This window comes from Dreissena polymorpha, chromosome 3, assembly GCF_020536995.1.
Source record: "Dreissena polymorpha isolate Duluth1 chromosome 3, UMN_Dpol_1.0, whole genome shotgun sequence".
Lineage (NCBI taxonomy): Eukaryota > Metazoa > Mollusca > Bivalvia > Myida > Dreissenidae > Dreissena > Dreissena polymorpha.
In genome coordinates, this window is record NC_068357.1 from 69,377,848 (window position 1) to 69,405,244 (window position 27,397).

At 36.3% G+C, this 27,397-nt stretch overlaps 1 protein-coding gene across 3 annotated transcripts in view; it reads right to left on the minus strand.

Moving 5' to 3' along the window:
- The window catches only part of LOC127874644 (sushi, von Willebrand factor type A, EGF and pentraxin domain-containing protein 1-like), a 496,927-nt gene that overhangs the window by 461,579 nt on the left and 7,951 nt on the right, over nt 1–27,397 (minus strand). The window contains exons 4-9 of one of the 3 annotated variants that reach the window (XR_008047033.1): nt 21,000–21,212; nt 17,515–17,700; nt 12,772–12,993; nt 11,861–12,070; nt 10,143–10,790; nt 3,806–8,200 (exon numbers count right to left, since the gene is read on the minus strand). Coding sequence is in view for 1 of the 3 variants with exons in the window: in XM_052419111.1 (XP_052275071.1) it covers nt 8,112–8,200; nt 10,143–10,790; nt 11,861–12,070; nt 12,772–12,993; nt 17,515–17,700; nt 21,000–21,212 (1,568 nt within the window). In the remaining 2 variants the exon portion in view is untranslated. Of the gene's footprint in view, nt 1–507; nt 8,201–10,142; nt 10,791–11,860; nt 12,071–12,771; nt 12,994–17,514; nt 17,701–20,999; nt 21,213–27,397 lie in introns of those variants that run through there. The other 2 variants (XR_008047032.1, XM_052419111.1) reach the window with 2 other exon arrangements.

The window sequence follows — 27,397 nt, forward strand, 5'->3', positions numbered from 1 at the left end:
AAGGTCAAGGTCATTCTTCAAGGTCAAATATATGGGGGGACATAGTGTTTCACAAACACATCTTGATTTATTTACTTTGTTTAGACTGAACTCGAATTCAAATTCCTTATTTCTCGTAGTCGTTCATTTCAAGCATATACTCGGGTTAATGTAAGGAGCAAAGTGTACGATTACTCAGATTAGGTAATACTTAACCCTTTGCATGCTGGGAAATTTGTCGTCTGCTAAAATGTCGTCTGTTGAATTCCTAAAATTAGCATTTTCTTCGATTGTTTTTCAAAGAATACTATCAGAATAGCAAACAGTTTGGATCCAGATGAGACGCCACGTTCTGTGGCGTCTCATCTGGATCCAAACTGTTTGCAAAGGCCTTTAAAATTCAGCTCCAGCGCTTTAAGGGTTAAGTCATAAAATAACAATATGCAATTGTCGTTTACAAATCATTTGGTATTAATTGCCTATCTAGTAATGTCACAATAAATGACCAACTTGAAGTAAAACAACAAATAATGTTCGACCACATGTTTTATGAATTTTATTTTATTTTTTTTTGTACAAATACATAATATACCTGTAAATATACATGGACACAAAACATCTTATAAACGTAACAAACACAACTCTAAATAAAATCAAATGCACTTTTTTATTTTGCTCCTAAGTCATTTAATATGACCACAAATGGCAAACTAATCTTTAGACGCAATAAGAACGGGTTTCAAAAATAATGGGAACGTGTAAACCAAACGTACTATAATCTCTATACACACAATTAACCCTTTGCATGCTGGGAAATTTGTCGTCTGCTAAAATGTCGTCTGCAGAATTTCTAAAATTAGCATTTTCTTCGATTTTTTTCAAAGAATACTATCAGAATAGCAAACAGTTTGGATCCTGATGAGACGCCACGTTCTGTGGCGTCTCATCTGGATCCAAACTGTTTGCAAAGGCCTTTAAAATTCGGTTCCCGCACTGAAAGGGTTAAAGAATATGTCTGTGATACATCAATCTCATATATTATACTGCTGCACCCACTATGCAAAAACCTTGTTCGAAAACAAGCTACAGATGTGTTTGATTTCTGGGTAAGTCTGATTATGTACAAAATTCTGGAGATTAAAATATTGGTGGTCCTGTGGGAAAAAAAACGACAGAACATCCAAGAACAAAATCCACAAGTGTCTACAGAACATTTAATTTAATTTATATTACAGTGGAAAAAAACAACAAATTCATTCAATCTTAATGTATTTCTGAAGTATTGAATATGATATTATATCAATTTGTGTTGTTCTTGTTTAATCAAGAATAAAACAGTTTAAGACAATAAAACTAGAGGCATTTACTGACAAATCACCAAAAACAATTTCAACAAATAGCTTTATCTACACTTATTAAATTTAATGTAATTTTTAAAACACTTTCACAGATTGGGGCTTGTGTGTGTAAGTAAGTAAATGCCTTAAATTGCTTGATTTACACACCAACCGTAGAGCTCCATTATAATAATCAGAATGGATTTGACGAAAAAAATAAAGGTTGAAAATTCTCCTAATTGAGGATAGGTCCAGTGTCCTTAAGCTTAAAATGCTCTCATGCTTTGTGGGAGCAGTGGTCTAATGGTAGGACGCTGGCTTAGGGATCAAGAGGTCCCGGGTTCGCATCCCGCCCTGACCGCTGGAATTTCCTTGAGCAAGAAATTTATCCCTCATCTGCTCCTCTCCACCCAGGTGTATAAATGGGTACCTGTGAGGGAAATAAGCCAATGTGCCGTGGCTGCATACTGCTCCATGATGTTAACAGACGACTTATGACCAAGTGATCAGGGAAAAATGTAAAGAGCCTTTGAATTCACATACATTTTGAAAAGGGCGCTACATAAATGTGTTATATAAAAAAAAATCTCACCTTCATCACTCAGCTATAGGGACTTATTGATGCATCTGCTACTTTAAATAACAGATCATTGTGTGGCAACAAAATGTAACGGAAAATAACAGTAACATTCTTTATTTTGTATTATTTCGCCATTTTAACCCTTTGCATGCTGGGAAATTTGTCGTCTGATAAAATGTCGTCTGCTGAATTTGTAAAATAAGCATTTTCTTCATTTTTTTTCAAAGAATACTATCAGAATAGCAAACAGTTTGGATCCAGATGAGACGCCATGTTCTGTGGCGTCTCATCTGGATCCAAACTGTTTGCAAAGGCCTTTAAAATTCAGCTCCAGCGCTTTAAGGGTTAACATGTTATAATTTAAACCATATCAAGTGATCATTATTGAAAAACGACAGAAAGTGATGTTTATTTCACACACACACACACAAAATATTTTTATCTCTTCATGTTTGACTACTCTGGGTGCAAAAATAATATATACATTAATGTAGGCTTGATACAAACATAGTAAAACTTATCAACATTTCTATTTATAGCGTGCACAGAAACTGCATTGACGAGTAATACTTACCAAAAAGTTTAATTGTTACCAACTTAAATGATGATTTTATGTATTTTGATTAGAAATATGTCGATATAAAACAATATCTACCAATTTTTTTTTAGTTTTGGCAACTTCTGTTTTTTTCTTATATTTACACCAAATCTTTTCTTAAAAAAGTGCTTATGTAAATATAATTAACTGGTTATATAACTTACTACGTATTCTGATTTAATCATAATAATCAGTAAAATTAAAAAAGATTATAATAAAACATTCAGTGTGTTCTTTATTAATAAAAAATGGCCTGCTTTAAAAAAAACAACATAAAAAAGTATATTAAATCCAAGGGCTTATGGTCAATGTAATGTATCTCCTTAACATTTATATTTTAGAAACTGGACCCTTGAAAAGGCCTTGACTAAACTAGAGCTTTGTCACAGACGTGACGTATACCCCCACGTGCTGCATTGACACAGACTATTTTGCATGCTGTCTTCACAAAACAAGAGAATCAAATTTATGGCAATTTTTAAGAATTATTAAGCCATAATCATTTATAGCCATTTTGACCTTTGAACTCTTGAATTCTTCCACATGACACACCATCCAATGACTGTGAACAAAATTAATGTACAGAGTCATTTTAAAATCTCACAATGAATGACATAGTTATGGTCCAGACAAGATCATTATTGCAATTTTTGACCTTTGAACTCAGTGTGACCTTGACCTTGGAGATATCGACGTAATTCTTTCGCGCGACACAGCGTCCAATGATGGTGAACAAATGTGCCAAATGATTTTAAAATCTCACAATAAACAACATAGTTATGGCCCGGACAAGCTCATTTATGGCTATTTTTGACCTTTGAACTCAAAGTGTGACCTTGACCTTAGAGATATCGACATAATTCTTTCGCGCGACACACCATCCAATGATGGTGAACAAATGTTCCAAATGATTTTAAAATCTCACAATAAACGACATAGTTATGGCCCGGACAAGCTCATTTATTGCCATTTTTGACCTTTGAACTCAAAGTGTGACCTTAACCTTGAAGATATCAACTTAATTCTTTCGCGTGACACACCGTCCAATGATGGTGAACAAATGTGCCAAATGATTTTTAATTCTCACAATGAACAGCATAGTCATGGCCCGGACAAGCTCATTTATGGCCATTTTTGACCTTTGAACTTTAAGTGTGACTTTGACCTTGAAGATATCGACGTAATTCTTTCGCACAACACGCCGTTCAATGATGGTGAACAAATGTGCCAAATGATATTAAAATCTTACAATGAATGACATAGTTATGGCCCGGACAAGTTAATTTATGATCTTTAACGTCAAAGTGTGACCTTGACCTTGGAGATATCGACGTAATTCTTTTGCGCGACACACCTCCAATCATGGTGAACAAATTATACAAATGATTTTAAAATCTCACCATAAATGACAAAGTTATTGCCCGGACAAGCATTTGACCTTAAAGGCTCTATAAAGGTGACAAATACAGTTATTATGCATATCAACTGGTCTGATTTTTACCGGATTTCCGTAACTCTTGCATAAAAACTGCTAATAAAACAGCTTAGGTACAACATTGTCAAGAATTATGGAAGATAAACCCGTTTCATAATTGGAAGAAATGTTTACATTTTTGCAACTAACGTGATGTGTAGCCTCAGAGCGGTGACATGCCAAAAATAGCCGAAAGAAAACTCAATTTTAATTCTATTTTAAACAACTTTTAACCAGCAGAAAGTAACTTATTAGATCACTACAAACGTTTTAACCATTTAGAAGAGACCTACTTTGTGGGTGATACCGGAAAACGTTAAAAATCATCGTTATATTTTTGGTGACCTGAGTCACTTTCACTTTCTCTTTTCCGAGTAAACAGCGATGTAAATAAACTGATTGTTTGTAAACACAATTGACTTGGAGGACACTTTATTTTGAGTTCAAACAAGTTGTATTGCTCATTTTTTATTGTAATGTTCAATAGCATATATATATATATTGTTTTTTGATAACCGTTATAAATAAAATATGAAAAAAATATTTAGAAATCGGTAAATAATAACGGATCTTCACCTTTATAGAGCCTTTAAAACTCCAAGTGTGACCTTGACATTTGAGATATCAATGTACTTTTTTCACACGACACACCGTCCCATGATGGTGAACAAATGTACCAAGTCATTTTAAAATCTAACGATAAATGACATTGTTATGGTCCGGACAAACTTTCGGTTTAAAACACACTAAGTGACCCCGTGACCTAGTACTTTAGCTGGCATGACCCATATTCAAACTTGACCTAGACATCATCAAGATACAACTTGCGACCAAGTTTGGTGAAGATCGGATGAAATTTCGGGACAGACCGACAGCCGACCATCAGACCGACAAAGTGACTCCTATATAGCCCCTATTACCAATAATGGGGGTATAAATATTTAAAAAAAATGGGACCCTTGAAAATTCCTTGATTACATTTGTTTAGATATACAACCCTTAAAAGATCCTTGATTAAAAGCTATTGGTTTAGGCCAATATTATGCGGTATTGCAAAAATGAATCACAGCTAAATCAAGAAGTTGCATATTAAATTAACAAACATATAAAAGCTGTTCACATGATAAAGCAAACATGATATCAAAACATACAAATAATTAAATCGCAAATCTAGACTTCTTTTTAGAAATAAACACATAGAACTACAAGGCCTTGTATAACTGTGCTGTTTAGAAATCAACTTTTGCAAAATTAATGTATTATAAGTTACATGATTTATTTTCATCATAATTACTTCCTTTTAGGATATGAGATATTAATAAATATTATTATCCATTAAATTTAAAACTACATGTATATAAAATTTAACTAAAGCTTTGTCACAGACATGACGAATACCCCCACATGCCGCATTGACACATAATATTTTGCATGTCGTCTTCCCAAAAAACAGCGGACACCATGCTCAATTTTTAAAAGCACTAAGTGACCCCTTGACCTAGTTATGACCCAGAAAGGCCCTTGTTCTAAGTTGGCCTTAAGATCATCTCCATAAAACTTCTGACCAAGTTTGGTGAAGATCAGATGTAAACTACTTGAATTAGAGAGCGGACACCATGCTGAATGTTAAAAAACGCACTAAGTGACCCCGTGACCTAGTTTTAGGCCCAGAATGGCCCATGTTCAAACTTGTCCTAGAGATCATTTAGATAAAACTTGTGACCAAGTTTGGTGAGGATTGGAAGAAAACTACTTAAATTATACAGCGGACAACATGGTGAGGTTTAAAACGCACTAAGATACCCCGTGACCTAGTTTTTGACCCGGCATGACCCATATTCAAACTTGACCTAGACATCATCTAGATACAACTTCTGACTAAGTTTGGTGAAGATTGGATGAAAACTACTTGAATTAGAGAGCAGACAACATTGTAATGTTTAAAACGCACTGAGTGACCCCGTGACCTTGTTTTTGACCCGGCATGACCCATATTCAAACTATCCCTAAACATTATCAAGATACAACTTCTGACCAATTTTGTTGAAGATGGGATAAAACTTACTTGAATTAGAGAGCGGACAACATGGTGAGGTTTAAAACACACTTAGTGACCCAGTGACCTAGTTTTTGACCCGGCATAGCCCATGTTCGAACTTGACCTACACATCATCTAGTTACAACTTGTGAATAAGTGTGGTGAAGATCGGATTTAAACTACTTGAAATAGAGAGCGGCCACCATGCTCAATGTGTAAAACGTACTAAGTGACCCTGTGACCTAGTTTTTGACCTGGCAAGGCCCATGTTCGAATTTGGCCTAGACATCATGTAGATACAACTTCTGACCAAGTTTGGTAAAGATCGGATAAAAACTACTTGAATTAGAGAGCGGACACCATGCTGAATGTTAAAAAACGCACTAAGTGACCCCGTGACCTAGTTTTTGACCCGGCAAGGCCCATGCTCGAACTTGGCCTTAAGAACATCTATATACAACTTCTGACCAAGTTTGATGAAGATCAGATGAAAACTACTTGAATTAGAGAGCGGACATCATGCTGAATGTTTAAAACGCACTAAGTGACCCCGTGACCTAGTTTTTGATCCGGCAAGGCCCATGTTCGAACTTGGCCTAGACATCATGTACCGGTAGATACAACTTCTGACAAAGTTTGATGAAGATCGGATGAAAACTACTTGAATTAGAGAGCGGACACTTAATACGGACAGACAGACAGACCGACCGACCAACCGACAAGTTCAATCCTATATACCCCTTTAAACTTCTTTTGTGGGGGTATAAAAAAAATCAGAATCATGCTGCGTCTAACTGCATACATATTATGATTACTGTAAAAGTACTTCACTTAATTTTCTGGCTTTAGATCACATTAAACAAGTATTGTATACAAGGTGGGTCATCCTTTACTTCATGTTTTGTGGATTTTGACGACTCTTGTGATGTCAAAATAGGCCCAGAGCCCATTCAGACTAAAAAATCATTGCCACAACCCCCACACTTTAACGCCTATTGTTGAATAAAATAACTGATATGTATACATAAGGAGTGAAGGTAGAGGTAATGCCATTTGAATGTTCAAGTATTATTATCACAACTTGAAAACTTTGGATAAATTACAGCAGAAAATACATTGATTTCAGTCCTATCCGATATGAAATATAAATAATCATTACAAACTTTTTAACCTAACATATATCGATTATTTCAACAAAGTGTACCCTTTTTGTACATACATCAATGATAATCAATGATACAAAAATATTGATACAATTCTACTTATTGTTTGCTTTTATTCATTTCTCCTCAATGTTGACCATAAAAAAATTAAGAAAGTGCACTGCACATCATAGATAAAATACATTCTAAAAGTAAATTTTAAAAGGATTATACACATACATCGCTTTGGACACAGAATTTGCATTCAATTCAATTTTCTTATAAATAAACCTTTAGACACATCAGCAATACAGTGGGAAAACTGTCACTTCTGAAACAGATTCTGTACCCTTTCTTTTTGTATGTATTGTCACTAATGGCAAACAAGCCTTTCACCTAGCTAAAAATGGTTTTAATGTCGAATAAAAATGGATGTTACAAGCATTTGAAGATATCAGATGGTAAAGTTTACAATTCAAGCTTTGCTTAATCTCAGATCTCTTTTTCCATATGCAGTAAATGCCAATTACTGTAAGTTACCATGAATAGCGCAGTTTTTTACCTCCAAGTTTCAAACTAAAAAGTTGGTGGGCGTTTTTTATTGATACAACGCTATCATGGCCAGTAAATCAGTAAAAATGGAAAGAATAATTAACATCAAACATTTGTCTGCCTTTTTTTCTTGCCAGGACTTCCACGGCTGCAATTTTGGGAGTCCTACAAAATAACAACTAGAAGAAAATAAAATAACTGACAGGCTTCCCTGAACATAAACAATCAGACAATCCTAACAAAATCAGACAAGAGTGCCATGCTTCCTAAAAACGCCGCAGGTTTTTGATATAGGGGGTATATTTCATAATATTCTGTAGGAATTTTAGAGTCAGTAACTGCCACTGTTTTCTTACACACACTGAGTGGCTCAGTGGCAAGTAAGCAGTCACCACAGAGAAAGCTCCTTTTTCATGAATCCGGTTTGTCCGTGACATCTTCTTGGTTTGAAACCGAGTCTATTTCGTTGTCTCTCTGGGCACTGTCTAATAACGGAACATCTAAAATAAGGAGAAATGCGCACTGAGTGAAACATATCCCACATTATCAGGTCTTCAAGGACATATAAAAATAAGGATTAATTACTAGCAACACATTTTAATTTCACCCATTTATGCCTAGTGGACTCTCCCATCCTTCTAAATTGGATCAATTTATTTCCAAAATTAGGGATGTCTAGTTTATTTATTTCTATATTAGAATATTTCTTACAGAAATTCCTTTAAGCAGACAGCGCAGACCCTGATGAGACGCCGCTTCATGCAGCGTCTCATCTGGGTCTACGCTGTATGTCAAGGCCTTTTTTCTAGACGCTAGGCATAAATGGGTTAAGGTTGGGCCAGTTGTATTAAGCAGTGTAATTATTACATGCTTACGAGTGGAATCCAAAAATGAAACCATGAGTTTATAAAAAAAAATGCTTTAAGAAAGTCACAAAAGTTAAAATCATAATTAACCTCAAGTTTCAATTATATTAAAAATAAGTCACTTACTAGCCAACAAAAATGTAGCTTCAAAATAAAATAATGTACAAATCGCTTTAGATTAATTATTCCCAATTTAATTTTCAGAATCCACAAGGAAATGACTGGTAAAGAAGTAGGGGTTTCACATCATTATAATATGCAATAGTGGGTGATGGCTTCTTTGAGCATATGCCTCTATATTTAATGCAGCTTGTATTAAAAACTTACAAGCGATGAGCAAGTCCTAAACTCTGTTATTTTTTAGCCATTTTTTTTTTACTGCTTTTCTCTAACTAGCATCATGTATTGGAGGGTTGGAGAACAATATCCTGATACTTTCATATTTTGGAGCACCCTTTATGCAAATAAAGCGCTATAATGAAATAACAGTAATGGTTATGATTCTGTTGAAAAAAAAACCACAATTGAAACAAAACTATCAACTCTTCCAACGCATCTGTGTTGCTGAACTTGGGTAATTGTACAACAAACTATAATAGAAACTATGGAAGAAAAAAAATATTTTTATTAAACCAGGGCTTTATAAAAGTATTAAGCAGGGCTTTTTTCCTTCTGTGAGAATGGCCATTTTTCACACATTTGGGAAATTCCCGACTCAAATTGTCACAATGTCAAGAAGTTCGCGAAATTTTCACAATTTAGAAATTTCGCGACTCATTTTTTCACAAGGCCGCTTCACAAAAACAGAAAAAAAAGCTCTGTCAAGTACATTTTTTTCCTTTTTTTGATCAACTCAGATGATGAGATTCGAACATTCACTCAGCTGAGTATTCAGAATGTTGTTCAGCTCAAATGACAATCTCAATGACAAATCTGGGATATAAAAACATGCATATATTCCTCCTCAACCCTTTCAGTGCGGGAACCGAATTTTAAAGGCTTTTGCAAACAGTTTGGATCCAGATGAGACGCCACAGAAAGTGGCATCTCATCTGGATCCAAACTGTTTGCTATTCTGATAGTTTTCTTTGAAAAAAATCGAAGAAAATGCTAATTTTAGAAATTCAGCAGACGACATTTTAGCAGACGACAAATTTCCCAGCATGCAAAGGGTAAATTCCTCCTTAAGCACTCTCAAAACTAAACAAAAAGCTTAAGTGAACAAGAAATTGAGCATTATAAACAATTTCATCTAAAAATGGTGGAAAAAATTAACATTGAGTACGAATATTGATGTAACCCTTCCCAACTAAGAAGCAAAGTGAAAATGGCTTTTGAAACCCGCATAAAACCAGAACAGCCTGCAAGTAACTCCCAGTCTGTTCAGGTTTTATGCTGTTTGTTGCTTATCAGTAACTTAGGGTTGAAAATAAAGCCTTTAAAACTTAAATTTAGTAAGAAAGGTATTTAACTTTGTATGTAACTTTCACAGGGACTACAAATGCATCAAAAAACGTATCTATGTGGGAAAGGGTAAAGTACTTATGTGATAGAGGCCCTGTTCGAGAAAGCTCACCTTCCGTCACGAGACTCCCGTTGGAGGAGTTGATACTGCCTGCATTGGCCCTCCTCGACATGTTGGAATAGTGGGAGGAGGCACTGTCCATTGACTCGATGGTAACAGCGGTACTGGCATCACTGACACTCACGTTCACAGTGTCGATGGAGCCGAAAACCTCGCGCTCTGAGATCCCATCCCTATTCATCGTGCTTGTGGTGATGATAGAATGTCGGCTTGTCGTATCGCGATGAGGCAACTGACTGGAGCGGAAGTTTGACGGAATGCTCGGTAAAGGTCGATATTCTCCCACTTGACCTTGACCTCCTGACCTTTGGAGGAAGTTTCCGGAAATTGGACTGTTTCCTCTCCGCGTTGCCTCTTCATATGAGGGTAGAGTAATTTGTGTATTATCATAGCCGATCAGAAGCATTCGGTCATGCTCGTCTAATGAGTTGCTATGAACGCGAGAGTAAGGGGGCGGGACCGAGGAGGGTCGACAGAGGCGGGGAGGGTGTGGCTTACGACGTCTGAACACCATGACGACCATGACCAGCAGGAGGACGCCTAGAACGCTGCACGCTGTTGCCACAACAATAGCTAGGGTACTCATGTGGTACTGGGAACTGGCTGATTCTCCTCTAGTGTCGCCGTTAATTTCATGGTCTGCAAGGGATGTTAACCATGAGGGTAATATAAATCAGGTAATATAGATCTCTGTAAAAGGGGCTTAATGCATGTGCCTAAAGTGTCATCCCAGACTAGCCAGTGCAGTCTGCACCGGCTAATTAGTGATGGCAATTTCTTCCCAAACAAGATTTTCGTCAAGAATAGTCTTCCTTTTAATGAAAAATAAAATAAAAGCTTAGAGTGCCATCCCTGATTGGCCTGTGCAAACTGTACAGGCTAATCTGGGATGACACATACCACACATGCATTAAACCCCCTTCTCACAAAGCTTGTCTGAAATGCATTGTATGATCAACAAGCAAATTCGTTGAAATGATATCCGCCGCCAATATGCTTCTGGACACAAAAGTGTTATATTTGACACTCAAAAAAAGCATTTTTCAAGATACAAAGGGCCATAACTCAGTTATTAACAGATGGTGTACGATGCCATTTGGCGTGCATCATCCTCTTATCCATATGCATACTCATACCAAGTTTCAATTAAATCCGCCAAAGCACTTCCAAGATATGGCTCCGGAAGGACGGAAAGACGGACGGACAACGCCAAAACAATATCCCTCCGCCTATGGCATGGCATAATAAGGTTAAATACCCATTAAAACGTAAATACACACTTGAACAGAAACTGTGTTGTCGTTTTTGTTTCCTAAGTGATGATCAGTTACAGTAGTTAATGACTTTTTTAGGTAAATATCTATTACAACACCACCAAACACTGCCACAATTTTAAACACCTATTTTTGTATATTAAAGCTTATATATTTCTCCAGTGCATTGCACTATTTCGTATCTCATGTGTGATACAGCATCAATAAATCCACTCTGCTTATGAAATAATTAACAAACACAACATTCAGTGTGCATATAATTTAAGAAAAATTCTTTATTTATATTTTTTAATTCAAACATTTCTCACGAGGAAATAAGAATAGTTATAGAATAGAATAAGAAATAGTTTTTTTTAAGCAGATCCATAACTGACTAATCCACACTAGAGATATTTTACCAATACAGGCCATGCTCAATTTTCAACAGCTGCATACCTTGGAAACAGGCAGGAATGTCATAGTCCCACTCTCCACTACGCTTGCATGTGATTATGGACTCCCCTCGCATAGTGTAGCCACTGTCGCACACGCACTCCACATGCAGTCCAGCATAGAAAGGCTCGCAGTACTGGATGTCACTCTTAGACTCGCAGAAACAGCGACCGTTATTGATGGACCGCAGCCCGGGGCAGTACTTCGTAGAATCTGTACATTGGGGTGGAAAAGATTGGAAATAAATAATGCTTGCAATCTGAGGAAAATCTCTGTAAAATATGCATAGGTACTGGCTCTGTTTATAGGAGTAAGAAGAATCCATGAGGAAATTTCAAAGCTCAACGCCGGGTGTTTTGACTGGAAATCGTTGGGCAACTATTACAATCCTAAAATACTGAAAACATGATAAATTCTACTCAGAAATGAATGAAACCTTTTTCAATGTTATTTTATATAACCCATTTTCATGATTTCTGCAAAGGTGCCAAAACATACAGCAGTGGGCATTTCATGTCCGATTGTGTTAAAATTATAAAAAAAATTACCCAATTTATTTTTATTTAATTATTAATGTTTGTCAATTCACCACACATTAACCTTAAAGAGAATTCTCGCACAATTTATTGAGGCACAAGCTGGACATTCCAGGTTAATGCAGTCTTTAAAAAACCTCTGTCAAACCTTTGAAAAATGGGAAAACTGTAACACTGCAAAAAGTCCAGAATAAAATTTCAGAATACAAAGGACTCATGGCTGGTGAGAAATACTAAAAACAAAATATAAACTTTCATTTGATTGGGTAGTAAAATTGTGTGAATATTAAGAGATTAAGTTAACCTCATGTCATTTAATTGATTAAAGAATTTTGTGGAAACTGAATGTACACATTTTAATAATAAGATAATACGCACCTTCCACGGAAATACACTGTGGTGGGTAATGCGACCACTTTGAATCCTGCTCACAAAACAGAGTAGCGTCCCCCACCAGTTTGTACCCATAATTACAGTAGTACTTCACGTGGGAGCCCAGCATGTACTCAAAGTCATAAAGCCTGTTCGTGTCTGGATTGTCTGGATTGTAGAACTGCCCATTCTGGATGTCATTGGGTCGGCCGCAGGTTTGCTTTACCACTAAGAGGTCAGGAATGAATGTCTTTAAATATATATTGGAAAATAGTCAACAAAAATAAAAAGACTGCTTTTAAACAATCATTGAAAGACTAAGCACAAAAAAGAACACTCAGATTCAGCAAACTGTTAAAAAATTTTTTTACACAAGACTGACTTTCCACCCTTCACCTTTTTGGCAGTATCATGTACCGTTTGCAATCTTGTAGATGTTCCTCTTTGAAAATTTCTTATGAAGTAAAATCGATTTTTTTTTTTCTACCATATATAAAAAAAGCAGAAGCCAACAATAGATGTGTTTGTCAGAAACACAATGCCCCCTATTGCGCCGCTTTGAAATAAAGTTTCAATATATCATTTGGCAGGTTTAAAAATTATCTCCCTTTTAAAGCTTATTACTTCCCTTGACTTTTTACTTTTAACCTTGAAGGAAGACCTTGACCTTTCACTACTCAAAATAAGCAGCTCCATGAGATACACATGCATGCCAAATATCAAGTTGCTATCTTCAATATTGCGAAATTGCAAAAAGTTATGGCCAATGTTAAAGTTTTCGGACGGACGGACGGACAGACGGACAGACAGTTCAAATGCTTTATGCCACCCTACCGGGGGCATAACAAGAGCTGTAAGAGGACAGCGCGCTCGACTATTTGAGTGCTTGACAGTATAACGTAAGCCATCATGGGGAAATTGTTCATATTCAATAATTTATTAGACGATCTTTCAAAAATAAAAAAAGGAATTTTTTTTTTTTTTTTTTGGGGGGGGGGGGGGGGGGGGGAGTTAGAGGGGGGTTATAATGTGGGGTGTGGTAATTTATTAGATATTTAAAAAAAAAAAATTGGGGGGGGGGAAGTAGGGGGGTGGGGGTGATAGGGGGGTATAATGAGGGGTGTGGTAATTCTTAAGATGATGTTTAAACAAACAAGAGCACCGCCTTGCGGGTGCAGACCGCTCATCTATTTTCTTTTTAAAGGTGAAGGGACTCTCATTTTCAATCACAAAGGAGGGAGGAGTGGAGTGAAGAGGGGTGTATAGTGTGGGGTTGTGGACATTTATTACATTATCTTCCAAAAAAGCGAAAAAAAAAAAAAATAATAAAAAAATCGGGGGGGGGGGGGTATAGTGTGAGGGTGTGGTGATAATTTGTGAGATGATCTTAAAAAAAAAAAAAAAAAAAAAAAAAAAAAAAAAAAAAAAAAATTTGGGGGGGGGGTGGGGGGGGGTGGGGTGGGGGTATAGTGTGAGGGTGTGGTGGTCATTTGTGAGATGATCTTATTAAAAAAAAAAAAAAAAAAAAAAAAATTAGGGGGGGGGGGGAGGGGGGGAGGGGGGGGGGGGAGGGCACGGGGGATGGTTTGGGTGAAGTCTATTGTGGTATGTCAGGTAAGAGTAGTTTTATCAAAGTATCAATCAAATCTAATCATAAATAAAGAAGTTATGGCAATTTAGCAAAATTTAATAATTTGACCTTGAGAGTCAAGGTCATTCAAAGGTCAAAGTAAAATTCAAGTTGCCAGGTACAGTAACCTCATGATAGCATGTAAGTATTTGAAGTTTGAAAGCAATAGCCTTGATACTTCGAGTGGATCGAAACACAAAATTTAACCATATATTAAAAGTTACTAAGTCAAAAAAGGGCCATAATTCCGTAACAATGACAACCAGAGTTATGCAACTTGTCCTTTTACTGTACCCTTATGATAGTTTGTGAGTGTTCCAAGTATGAAAGCAATATCTATGATACTTTAGGGGTAAAGTGACCAAAACATAAATCTTAACCAAATTTTCAATTTTCTAAGTATAAAGGGCCCATAATTCCGTCCAAATGCCAGTCAGAGTTACATAACTTTGCCTGCACCGTCCCCTTATGATAGTTCATAAATCTTGCAAGTATGAAAGCAATAGCTTTGATACTGTAGGAATAAAGTGGACCTAAACACAAAACTTAATCAAATTTTCAATTTTCTAAGTATAAAAAGGGCACATAATTCTGTCAAAATGCCAGTCAGAGTTACATTACTTTGCCTGCACAGTCCCCTTATGATAGTTAGTAAGTGTTGCAAGTATGAAAGCAATAGCTTTGATGCTTAAGGAATAAAATGGACCTAAACACAAAACTTAACCAAAATTGTCAATTTTCTAAGTATAAAAAGGGCACATAATTCTGTCAAAATGCATGCCAGAGTTATCTAACTTTGCCTGCCCAGTCCCCTCATGATAGTAAGTAAGTGTACCAAGTTTGAATGCAATAGCATTGATACTTACTGAGAAAAGTGGAACTAAACGCAAAACTTAACCAAAATTTGCAATTTTTTAAGTATAAAAAGGGCACATAATTCTGTCAAAATGCACGCCAGAGTTATCTAACTTTGCCTGCCTAGTCCCCTCATGATAGTAAGTAAGTGTACCAAGTTTGAATGCAATAGCATTGATACTTTCTGAGAAAAGTGGACCTAAACGCAAAACTTAACCGGACGCCGACGCCAACGCCAACGCCAACGCCAACGCCGACGCCGACGCCAAGGTGATGACAATAGCTCATAATTTTTTTTCAAAAAATAGATGAGCTAAAAATGGGGGGGGGGGTAGGTTGGAGGGGGGGGAGGGATTCTGTGTAGGGGCGTGGGGTATTGTTTGGGTGGAATCCATTGTGGTATTCAGGTAAGTGTTGTTTTGTCAAAGTAATAATAAAATGTGATCATAAATAAAGAAGTTACGGCAATTTAAGCAAAATGTTCAAATATCTAAGTGTAAAAGGGGCCATAATTATGTCAAAATGCTTGATACATTGGTCTGCTCTGGTTTATATGTTGGGGTCATGTTGGTAAACAAGTATGCAACATATAAAAGCAATATGTCAAAGGATATAGGAAATAATTGGGGTAGTACGCAAACTTTAACATAGATTAATCAATAATATGCATATTCTTAGTATAAAAGGGGCAATAATTATCAAAAATGCTTGATAGAGTTGTCTGCTCTTGTTTATAGGTTGGGGTCATGATGGTCAACAAGTATGCAAAATATGAAAGCAATATGTCAAGGGACATTGAAAATAGCTGGGGTAGTACGCAAACTTTAACATTTGCTGCATATTCTAAGTGGAAAAGGGGCCATAATTATAACAAAATGCTTGATAGAGTTGTCTGCTCTTGTTTATAGGTTGGGGTCATGATGGTTAACAAGTATACAAATATGAAAGCAATATGTCAAGGGACATTGAAAATAGTTGGGGTAGTATGCAAACTTTAACATTTGCTGCATATTCTAAAAGGAAAAGGGGCCATAATTATCACAAAATGCTTGATAAGAGTTGTCTACTCTTGTTAATAGGTTGGGGTCATGATGGTTAACAAGTATGCAAAATATGAAAGCAATATGTCAAGGAACATTGAAAATAGTTGGGGTAGTACGCAAACTTTAACATTTGCTGCATATTCTAAGTGGAAAAGGGGCCATAATGATGACAAATGCTTGATAGAGTTGTCTGCTATTGTTTATAGGTTGGGGTCATGTTGGTAAACAAGTATGCAAAATATGAAAGCAATATGTCAAGGGACAAAGAAAATAGTTGGGGTAGTACGCAAACTTTAACATTTGCTGCATATTCTAAGTGGAAAAGGGGCCATAATTATGACAAAATGCTTGATAGAGTTGTCTGCTCTTGTTTATAGGTTGGGGTCATGTTGGTAAACAAGTATGCATAATATGAAAGCAATATGTCAAGGGACAAAGAAAACATTTGGGGTGGTACGAAAACTTTAACATTTGCACGCTAACGCAGACGCAGACGCTGGGGTGAGTAGGATAGCTCCACTATACATATTTCATATATAATGATACAAGACAGTCCCAGAGAAACCAGACTTAATGCATGTGCGTAAAGTGTTGTAGCAGATTAGGCTAATCAAGGACAAGACTTTTTACATATATACTGGACTTTTGTTTAGAAGAAACTTCCTTAATCTGAAAACAAGATAACATCAGAAAGTGTAGTAACGCAGTCCGCAAAGGCTAATCAAGGACAAGACTTTTTACATATATACTGGACTTTTGTTTAGAAGAAACTTCCTTAATCTGAAAACAAGATAACATCAGAAAGTGTAGTAACGCAGTCCGCAAAGGCTAATCTAGGACAATACTTGATCAGTGTTTTTTGTCACCATATTGGAAATGGGGCCGGGTCCCTTTGGATTAGAAAATATCATGCACTTTTGCCTAAAATTGGGAAATTAATAATGTTGATTTTATGCTTACAAATACTTAAAATTCGATAATAAAAGTGATTTCAATAATACATTTTCTAAAGTTCCACTTATTCAGCTGGATTTGGAAATAATTGACATGTTTAAACTTATTAAAAAATATTTTAAAAAATTAAGCCTTTATTTGGGAATTTTTAGGACCTATTTAGAAAAAATATATTATACTTTTTTCCATTGGGAATGGGTCCCCCTACCTGACCCAAATTTGAACGAAAAAAAAAGTTTTCCCTCGTATTTATTGAATATTTCCTACCACAAGAAGGCACACTGCCCTGCCATTCCCCTTTGTGGCACTGCAGCTGGTTTGCCTTGGGATCTACGAGGATGTACCCCACATAGCACGTGTACAGCACAATCTCTCCATCCACCGGCATGCTGTAGTGTTCACTCATGTCTGTACGACTGTACGGCACTTGCGGAGGAGCGTCACAAACAGACACTACAGAATGAGAATGATCAGCAGGGATCAGACACGCAGCAATATACTACTAGTCTTCTACTCTTTGAAATACAATCTATAGAATATTTACATTGTATGTCAAAGAAGAATAGCAAAATGTTGAAGTATTATATATGCCACATAAGGGCATCTGAAAATCAATAAATCTAGTTAAAGTATTTAATTGGGTTTTTCAACCCTTTCCCACTTAGATACGTTTTATAACACATTTGTAGTCCCTGTAAAAGTTACATTTAATTTTCTTACTAAATTCAAGTTTTAAAGGCTTCTTTTCCAACCCTTAGATACTGATGAGTAGCAAACAGCATAAAACCTGAACAGACTGCAAGTTACTCGCAGGATATTCTGGTTTTATGCTGTTTGCACATCGCCATTTACACTTTGCTTCTGGGGGAAAGGGTTAATGAAGGCCCGTGAGGCATACTTGAATACCTTTTCATTTGCCATGACATAAAAACTACCGTTATGTATAAGCGTCTTAAAAAAATATTGATGACAACTGGGCCCGTATTTAGCAACTGATGCTTAGACTTAAGAAACTAGAGTGTTAACAAGATTTTACTATAGCCATATAAGGAATAATGCCCCGCCCCTTGAGAGCCATTTTTTTCAAGCAAACATAATTATTTTCAAACTCATCCAAGATATCATTGAGACCAATCTTCTGACCAAATGTCATGAAGATTGGACAATGAATGTGGACTCTAGAGTATTAACAAGGTTTTACTATAGCCATATATAGCCATATAAGGAAAAATGCCCCGCCCCTGGTGGCCATGTTTTTAAAGCAACCAAAACCATTTTCGAACTCATCCAAGATATCATTGGGACAAATCTTCTGACCAAGTTTCATGATGATCGGAAAATAAATGTGACTTCTAGAGTGTTAACAAGGTTTTACTATAGCCATATAAGGAAAATAGCCCCGCCCCTGTGGTGGCCATGTTTTTCAACAACCGTCATCATTTTTGAACTCGGCCAAGATATTACTGGGATGAATCTTCTGACCGAGTTTCATGAAGATCGACTATAAATGTGGCCTCTAGAGTGTAAACAAGATTTTACTATAGCCTTATATAGCCATATAAGGAAAAATGCCCCGCCCCTTGGCGGCCATGTTTTCAAGCAAACGTAACCATTTTCGAACTCATCCAAGATATCATTAAGACAAATCTTCTGACCATATTTCATCAAGATTGGAAATAAATGTGACCTTTAGAGTGTTAACAAGGTTTTACTATAGCCATATAAGGAAAAATGCCCCGCCCCCTGGTGGCTATGTTTTTCAACCAACCGGCATCATTTTCGAACTCATCCAAGATATTATTGGGATGAATCTTCTGACCAAGTTTCATGAAGATTGGACAATAAATGTGGCCTCTAGAGTGTTAACAAGATTTTACTATAGCCATATAAGGAAAAATGCCCCGCCCCTTGGCAGCCATGTTTTTCAAGCAAAGGTTACCATTTTTGAACTTATCCAAGATATCAGTGGGACAAATCTTCTGACCAAGTTTCATGAAGATCAGAAAATAAATGTGGCCTCTAGAGTTAACAAGGTTTTACTATAGCCATATAAGGAAAAATGCCCCGCCGTCTGGCGGCCATGTTTTTCAACCAACCGACATCATTTTCGAACTCGTCCAAGATATTATTGGGATGAATCTTCTGACCAAGTTTTATGAAGATCAGACAATAACTGTGGCCTCTAGAGTGTTAACAAGATTTTACTATAGCCATATATAGCCATATAAGGAAAAATGCCCTGCCCCTTGGCAGCCATGTTTTTAAAGCAAACGTAACCATTTTCGAACTCATCCAAGATATCATTGAAACCAATCTTCTGACCAAATTTCATGAAGATTGGACAATAAATGTGGACTCTGGAGAGTTAACAAGGCAAATGTTGACGCCGCACAACGGACGAGGGATAAAAAGCGATCACAAAAGCTCACCATAGCACGTTAAGCTCAGGTGAGCTAAAAAGAATACACTTATAACAAAGAAAATATGCTAAGTATTTGATTATAATATATTTATCCTGTCACATGCCTTTTAATCAGCCTGATAACCAAGTAACCTAATAACCCAAAAGTTATTAGGCTAGTTGACCACGTGACCTCGCATATCCGTCAGTCGCTCTCTGCGCATGCGCATGCCTTTACTATTTTCTATTAATAAATTGTATTTTTTCTATTAATAAAATACCAAATACATGTAATGTACTGTTTGTTTAAACATTATTATTTAAACAGCATAATTTCGTCTTTGTGTATTGAATTAATAAAGAGTAACTCGATTGTTGTTTTACAAGATGGAAGCTAGCCTAATCGCTTTGCATGACGTAACGTCACAATCTTTTTGTTTGCGCGTGATGTTTCCCATATTAAATATTTAAACACAAAATACTCGAAAACTAGATATTTTAGAAACATTGCAACCAATGTTGTAAATGTGACATGATAAATAAAATAATAGGTTGGTGATGTCGATGGAGAATGGTTATCTGGCTCGTCTGAAGATCTTATCGGGTGAGCAGATAAATTCCTACGACTTGCCAGATAACCATTCCATCCACGTCACCAACCTATTATTCTCTATATATACAGGCTAACTTTGGTGATAATGCCATGAACAAAACGTTCTACATGATGTAGAGTTAAGAATGCCAAGCTTGACCCAGAATTTAAGCAATTCTTAAATATTCCTGTTTAAAAAGTATTCATTTTTCTTAGAATTAAGTCTGAGAATTGTTTGGCGAATATTGGCACAGGTCCTCTGGATCTAAGTCCACATGCAAAATATCAAATTGACCAAAAACTGCACTAGATTACATCTCCACATGAATACAGACAGGCCTATTGATGGACAAACATTTTATCCCTTTGCATGCTGGGTAATTTGTCTTCTGCTAAAATGTCGTCTGCTGAATTTCTCAAATTAGCATTTTCTTCGATTTTTTTCAAAGAATACTATCAGAATAGCAAACAGTTTGGATCCTGATGAGACGCCACGTTCTGTGGTGTCTCATCAGGATCCAAACTGTTTGCAAAGGCCTTCACAATTCGGTTCCCGCACTGAAAGGGTTATTTAGCCAAATTTTCTGCTGAACATGCTAATATTAACCAAACAAAAAAAAACGCTTTTAGTACACAAAAAAAACTAGCTAAACTTCTTTTTTAATTTGCTGCCATTGGCCAATTTACTGAAAAGTAACGTCAGCCTTGCCACCAGGTCATAAGTACCATTACGTCATGCTTCAATTCCCTCTATCTCACCTGTACATGCTGGTTCCACTTTAAAACCACTCGAGGACACCCATATTCCGTCCTGACTACACCTGAAGGCCACTTCTCGCACTATGTTATCATCATACTGAATGGCGTACAAACTACTGCATGTAAATGTAAAAGTGTCGCCCACTGAGTAGTTACTGCCGCGATATCCAGTAATGTTACCGTTCACTGCATAGGGTTTTGTGCACTTCACATCTGGAATGTTGTAAAACATACAATACAAATTTATAGTATGCCATTTAATAATCTCTAATATCTGTATCTTTTGTGCATGAATAATGCTTACTAGTTTTCTCCACAGATCTGACTTTTTAACCCTTTGCATGCTGGGAAATTTGTTGTCTGCTAAAATGTTGCCTGCAGAATTTCTAAAATTAGCATTGCTTCGATTTTTTTCGAAGAATACTATCAGAATAGCAAACAGTTTGGATCCTGATGAGACGCCACATTCTGTGGCGTCTCATCTGGATCCAAACTGTTTGCAAAGGCCTTCAAAATTCGGTTCCAGCACTGAAAGAGTTAACATATTTCAAGAGTGTTGTAATGAGCAAGTTTCAATATTGGGCACAAAAATGTGTTTCTAAAGAGTTCTCAAGCTTTTCTTTAGCTGCCTTAAAGACTAAGTTTTTTATCACAAATGAACAAGATTAAATTTTGGCCAAGGTGTCATTGTATGGGACAACATGTTCTGACCAAGTTTCATTCAGACTGGGCAATAAATGGGGACTCTAGATTGTTCAAAAGGTTTTAATTGACATGAGCAGATGATTTTAACAAAAGCTCACCAAAGAGCATTTGTTGCTCAGTTGAGCTTTAAAGAATGTTGTTTCCTTTGAATATTTCCTTCAATTTGTAGGTTTGTTTTTCCCTATATCTGGTTACAAGCTATAATCTCAGCCCAGCAATTCATTTATTTGTTAGACATTCATATAATAATGAAATGATGTAAAAAAAATTATTTCATTTATATATTTTTGAACAATTCAATTATAGAATGTAAAATTGAATCAATTATTTGGAATCTCTAATTAGTTTGCACCCAACAATAGCGCAATGCCAATACCACAGCAGAACACTGGTATATTACATTTAAAGGGGCCTATAAACATTACACGCTTGACTAGATGAATAAATCATTTTTCATTGTTCAGAAGGATTTTAATTGTTCAAAAGGTTCCATAGAAAAGACAAGAATACCGCATAACGGGCGCCAACGCTCCGCTGCTGCAAAAGCTTGTCAGAAAAAAATTTTTTTTTTTAGAGGTCACAGTGACCTTGACTTTTGACCTAGTGACCCAAAACTGGGTGTGGCATGTAGAAATCATCAAGGTGCATCTACATATGAAGTTTCAAAGTTTTAGATGGAAGCACTTTGATTTTAGAGCCTATGTTAAAAGTTTTATATTAGAGGTCACAGTGACCTTTGACCTAGTGACCCAAACATGGGTGTGGCGTGTAGAACTCATCAAGGTGCATCTACATATGAAGTTTCAAAGTTGTTGGTAGAAGCACTTTGATTTTAGAGCCTATGTTAAAGTTTTATATTAGAGGTCACAGTGACCTTGACCTTTGACCTAGTGCCTCAAAAATGGGTGTGGCACGTAGAACTCATCAAGGTGCATCTACATATGAAGTTTCAAAGTTGTAGGTGGAAGCACTTTGATTTTAGAGCCAATGTTAAGGTTTTAGCACGACGCCTATGGCGGATGGCTGACGGCGGACGACGAGCTGGCTATGACAATACCTCAGGTTTTCTCCTAATACAGCCGAGCTTAAAAAAAAGCTTTGACAAAGAAAGAACAGAAGCTGTCTACAGGGTTTATGGTGCCTGAAGAGGAATATTCAGATTTTGGATTTCACTTATTTCAGTTACTAAAGAAAGCAAAAAAGTTAATAATAAATAAAATAAATGTAATAGAAAAAAACCTGAAAATACATTTATACTCCCAAAATGGCCCTTTTTCCCTTAACTAAGTTCCATAAACCAAGATTTAGTACTTTTTGAGACGTCCAATGTTCAAGATTGTAGTTTACACATATTTCTGTCACCACAGCAACCACAATTTGTAAATGACGAAAAAACTAACAGGCATATTTCCCATATGGCCCTTCATTCACAAACCAAATTTTATGAACAAGGCTGAAGCATCAATACTTTTTGAGTAATCGCATATAGTCTAGTAGGAACGGAGGTCCACAGTGCATGATTGGAACCTTTTTTTAAATATGCTGATGATGTTCAAAATTGTCTTGGGTAAAAAATTGTTCCCAAGAAAAAAATTATGCCCACGGTGCCTAAATCCAAGATGGCCGCCAAGATGGCCAACCAAAAACATAGGAAATGCCGTTTTTTCGCAAATGACACAAACAAAATATATGTTCCATGATTTTGTTACGCTTTTTAATTTAAGCCATTAAGAACATACTATTCTTATTACACAATATTTTTTCTATATTGTTCTTGTAACGTAAACTTTCCTTTCTATGTGATTATAGGAAACATAATGCATTCAATCAAGTAAGTAGATTAAATCTAATTAAGTTGAGCAACCATATACTAACTTGATTAAATGCAATATGTTTCTAATAATCACATAGTAAAGAATGTATACGTGACAAGAACAATATATAGAAACTTCATAATTTAGTAAAGACTAAGAGTTTGTCTCGCAATTGTGTATTATGCAGTGTTTCAGTTTTAGTAAACAGCATTGACACTTTACCCTAATATCCACACAAAAATTAAAAAAATACACATCTTAGGTAGATTTTTTGTGTGTAAAAATAACAATCTTTGTTTCGAAACAATGTTTTTTTATCGGATAATGTAAAAGACATATTAAAACAGTGTTTTTAATTTGGGGGGTTATAATGCATAAGCTATGTGCATACAATTATATGATCTTGTTTTCCTATTTTTATTCACAATACTGTTAATGATGTGTTATGCGTTAGTGGAATTAGCTTCTAAGTACATGCAATGTACATGTACTAATCGGTACGAAAATAAATCCATATATCCGTGAACATAACAAGTTTAACAAGGGCTGTTTGTAAAACATGCATGCCCCCCATATGGGGTCTCCATTGTAGTGACAGCCATTGTGACAGTGTGAATATGTTTTTTGTCACTGTGACCTTGACCTTTGACCTAGTGACCTGAAAATCTATTGGGGTCATCTGCCAGTTATGATTAATGTACCTATGAAGTTTTATGATCCTAGCCATAAGCGTTCTTGAGTTATCATCCGGAAACCATTTAACTATTTCGGGTCACCGTGACCTTGACCTTTGACCTAGTGACCTGAAAATCAATAGGGGTCATCTGCAAGTCATGATCAATCTACCTATAAAGTTTCATGATCCTAGGAATAAGCGTTCTTCAGTTATTATCCGGAAACCATTTTACTATTTCGGGTCACCGTGAACTTGACCTTTGACCTAGTGACCTCGAAATGGATAGCGGTCATCTGTGAGTCATGATCAATGTACCTATGAAGTTTCATGATCCTAGGCATAAGCGTTCTTGAGTTATCATCCCGAAACCATTTTACTATTTCGGGTAACCGTGACCTTGACCTTTGACCTAGTGACCTCAAAATCAATAGGGGTCATCTGCGAGTCATGATCAATGTACCTATGAAGTTTTATGATCGTAGCCATAAACGTTCTTGAATTATCATCCGGAAACCATTTTACTATTTCAGGTCACCGTGACCTTGACCTTTGATATAGTGACCTGAAAATCAATAGGGGTCAACTGCGACTCATGATCAATCTACCTATAAAGTTTCATGATCCTAGGAATAAGCGTTCTTCAGTTATTATCCGGAAACCATTTAACTATTTCGGGTCACCGTGAACTTGACCTTTGACCTAATGACCTCGAAATGGATAGCGGTCATCTGTGAGTCATGATCAATGTACCTATGAAGTTTCATGATCCTAGGCATAAGCGTTATTGATTTATCATCCTGAAACCATTTTACTATTTCGGGTAACCGTGACCTTGACCTTTGACCTTGTGACCTCAAAATCAATAGGGGTCATCTGCGAGTCATGATCAATGAACCTATGAAGTTTTATGAGCGTAGCCATAAGCGTTCTTGAATTATCATCCGGAAACCATTTTACTATTTCAGGTCACCGTGACCTTGACCTTTGATATAATGACCTGAAAATCAATAGGGGTCAACTGAAGACATGATCAATCTACCTATCAAGTTTCATGATCCTAGACATAAGCGTTCTTGAGTTATCATCTGGACACCATTTTACTATTTCGGGTCGCCGTGACCTTGACCTTTGACCTTGTGACCTGAAAATCAATAGGGGTCATCTGCGAGTCATGATCAATGTACCTATGAAGTTTCATGATCCTAGGCATAAGCATTCTTGAGTTATCATCCGGAAACCATTTTACTACTTTGGGTCACTGTGACCTTGACCTTTGACCTAGTGACCTGAATATCAATAGGGGTCATCTGCGAGTCATTATCAATCTAACTTTCAAGTTTCATGATCCTAGGCCTAAGCGTTCTTGAGTTATCATCCGGAAACCATTTTACTATTTCAGGTCACCGTGACCTTGACCTTTGACCTAGTGACCTCAAAATCAATAGGGGTCATCTGCGAGTCATGATCAATGTACCTATGAAGTTTCATGATCCTAGGCCCAAGCGTTCTTGAGTTATCATCCGGAAACCACCTGGTGGACGGACCGACAGACCAACATGAGCAAAGCAATATACCCCCTCTTCGAAGGGGCATAAAAATGATATACTATACTATCTTAAAATATATCAACATGCGCATTAGGCATTTTTTTCTTCAGATTGTCATTTGACCCATCCACTTTTATTTTCTTGTATATAATAATCATGGATTATATTCACATAAAATAATCTATCATTTTATTCTTAAGTCTCTTTATGGTTTATATATGCAGTTGACATGTTAATTTCATCCAAAAAACTTTTCAGGTAATACTTGAAAATGTCCTACGCAAAAACAACCATTTTGTGTACCAATTTAACATGTTTTTAATCATGTTTTCATATAATATATTCATGTAATATATTTCATCAAAAACAGTTAATTGTTTTAGTTTTTTTTTAAATAATATGTTATATATTCTTTAAATTAACAAGGGACAAAATTGTCACAAAACCAGGTTTTCATTGTGAAAAAAATCTGATAAAGGGAGACAACGCAAACTGAACTTTTGAAATGAACAAACAAAATTAACCCCCTTTGTAAGTTTGTTTTAAAATAAATCTATTTTTAGTCGTGGCGACCTTGACATTGGAGATATTGACGTGATTCTTTCGTGCGACACACCGTCCCATGATGGTGAACAAATGTGCCAAATGATTTTAAAATCTCATAATGAATGACATAGTTATAGCCCAGACAAGCTCATTTATGGCTATTTTATTGAACTCAAAGTGTGACCTTGACCTTGGAGATATTGACGTAATTTTTTCGCGCGACACACCGTCTAATGATGGTTAACAAATGTGCCAAATGATTTTAAAATCTCACAATGAACGACAAAGTTATGGCCCGGACAAGCTTGTTCCGCCCGCCCGCCAGCCAGCCAGCCAGCCCGCCTGCCCGCATTCGTCAATCTAATAACCAGTTTTTTCCATCGGAAAACCTGGTTAAAAAGCTAACCAAAACGGTCGAAATTAGATGCTGTTTGCGCAATTTTATAATTTTATGGGCTGTCCATCTTGGAAGCCTTCTTTGCTTTAGAAACCATGTGATCAATAAGTTTCGTGGGTACAAAAATAATTGTTTATCACAAAAAATGTAGATTATCATCAGCATTTTCAAATAAAATCTTAGAATCATCCAGCGCGAGCCCCTGATACTACTAGATCTCAATGTGAGAGATTCTATACCCTTTGTTGATAAATGATTTTTATCTTTATTTTTACAATTATAATAAAGAGAACATGAAAGTTATGTTTAAAAACAAGAGAAAACCTGTACCTGCAAAATGATAAATAGAAATTATCTTTCTTTAAAGCTAGTTACTTCCCTTGGTGTTTTTTTTAACCTTGAAGGATGACCTTGACCTTTCACCACTCAAAATGTGCAGCTCCAAAAGATACACATGCATTCCAAATATCAAGTTGCTACATGTATCTTCAATATTGTAAAATTTATGGCCAATGTTAAAGTTTTCGGACAAACGGACAGACAGACGGACGGATGGACAGATCAACTGCTATATTCTATCCTACCGGGGGCATAACAATGTGCATACACTTAAAAGTATCAAAAAGATCAAAATACATAAACATAACAAGTTAACAAGCCTCGTATATCTCAAAATATATCAATAAGGCATTTTTTTCTTTATATTTGACATT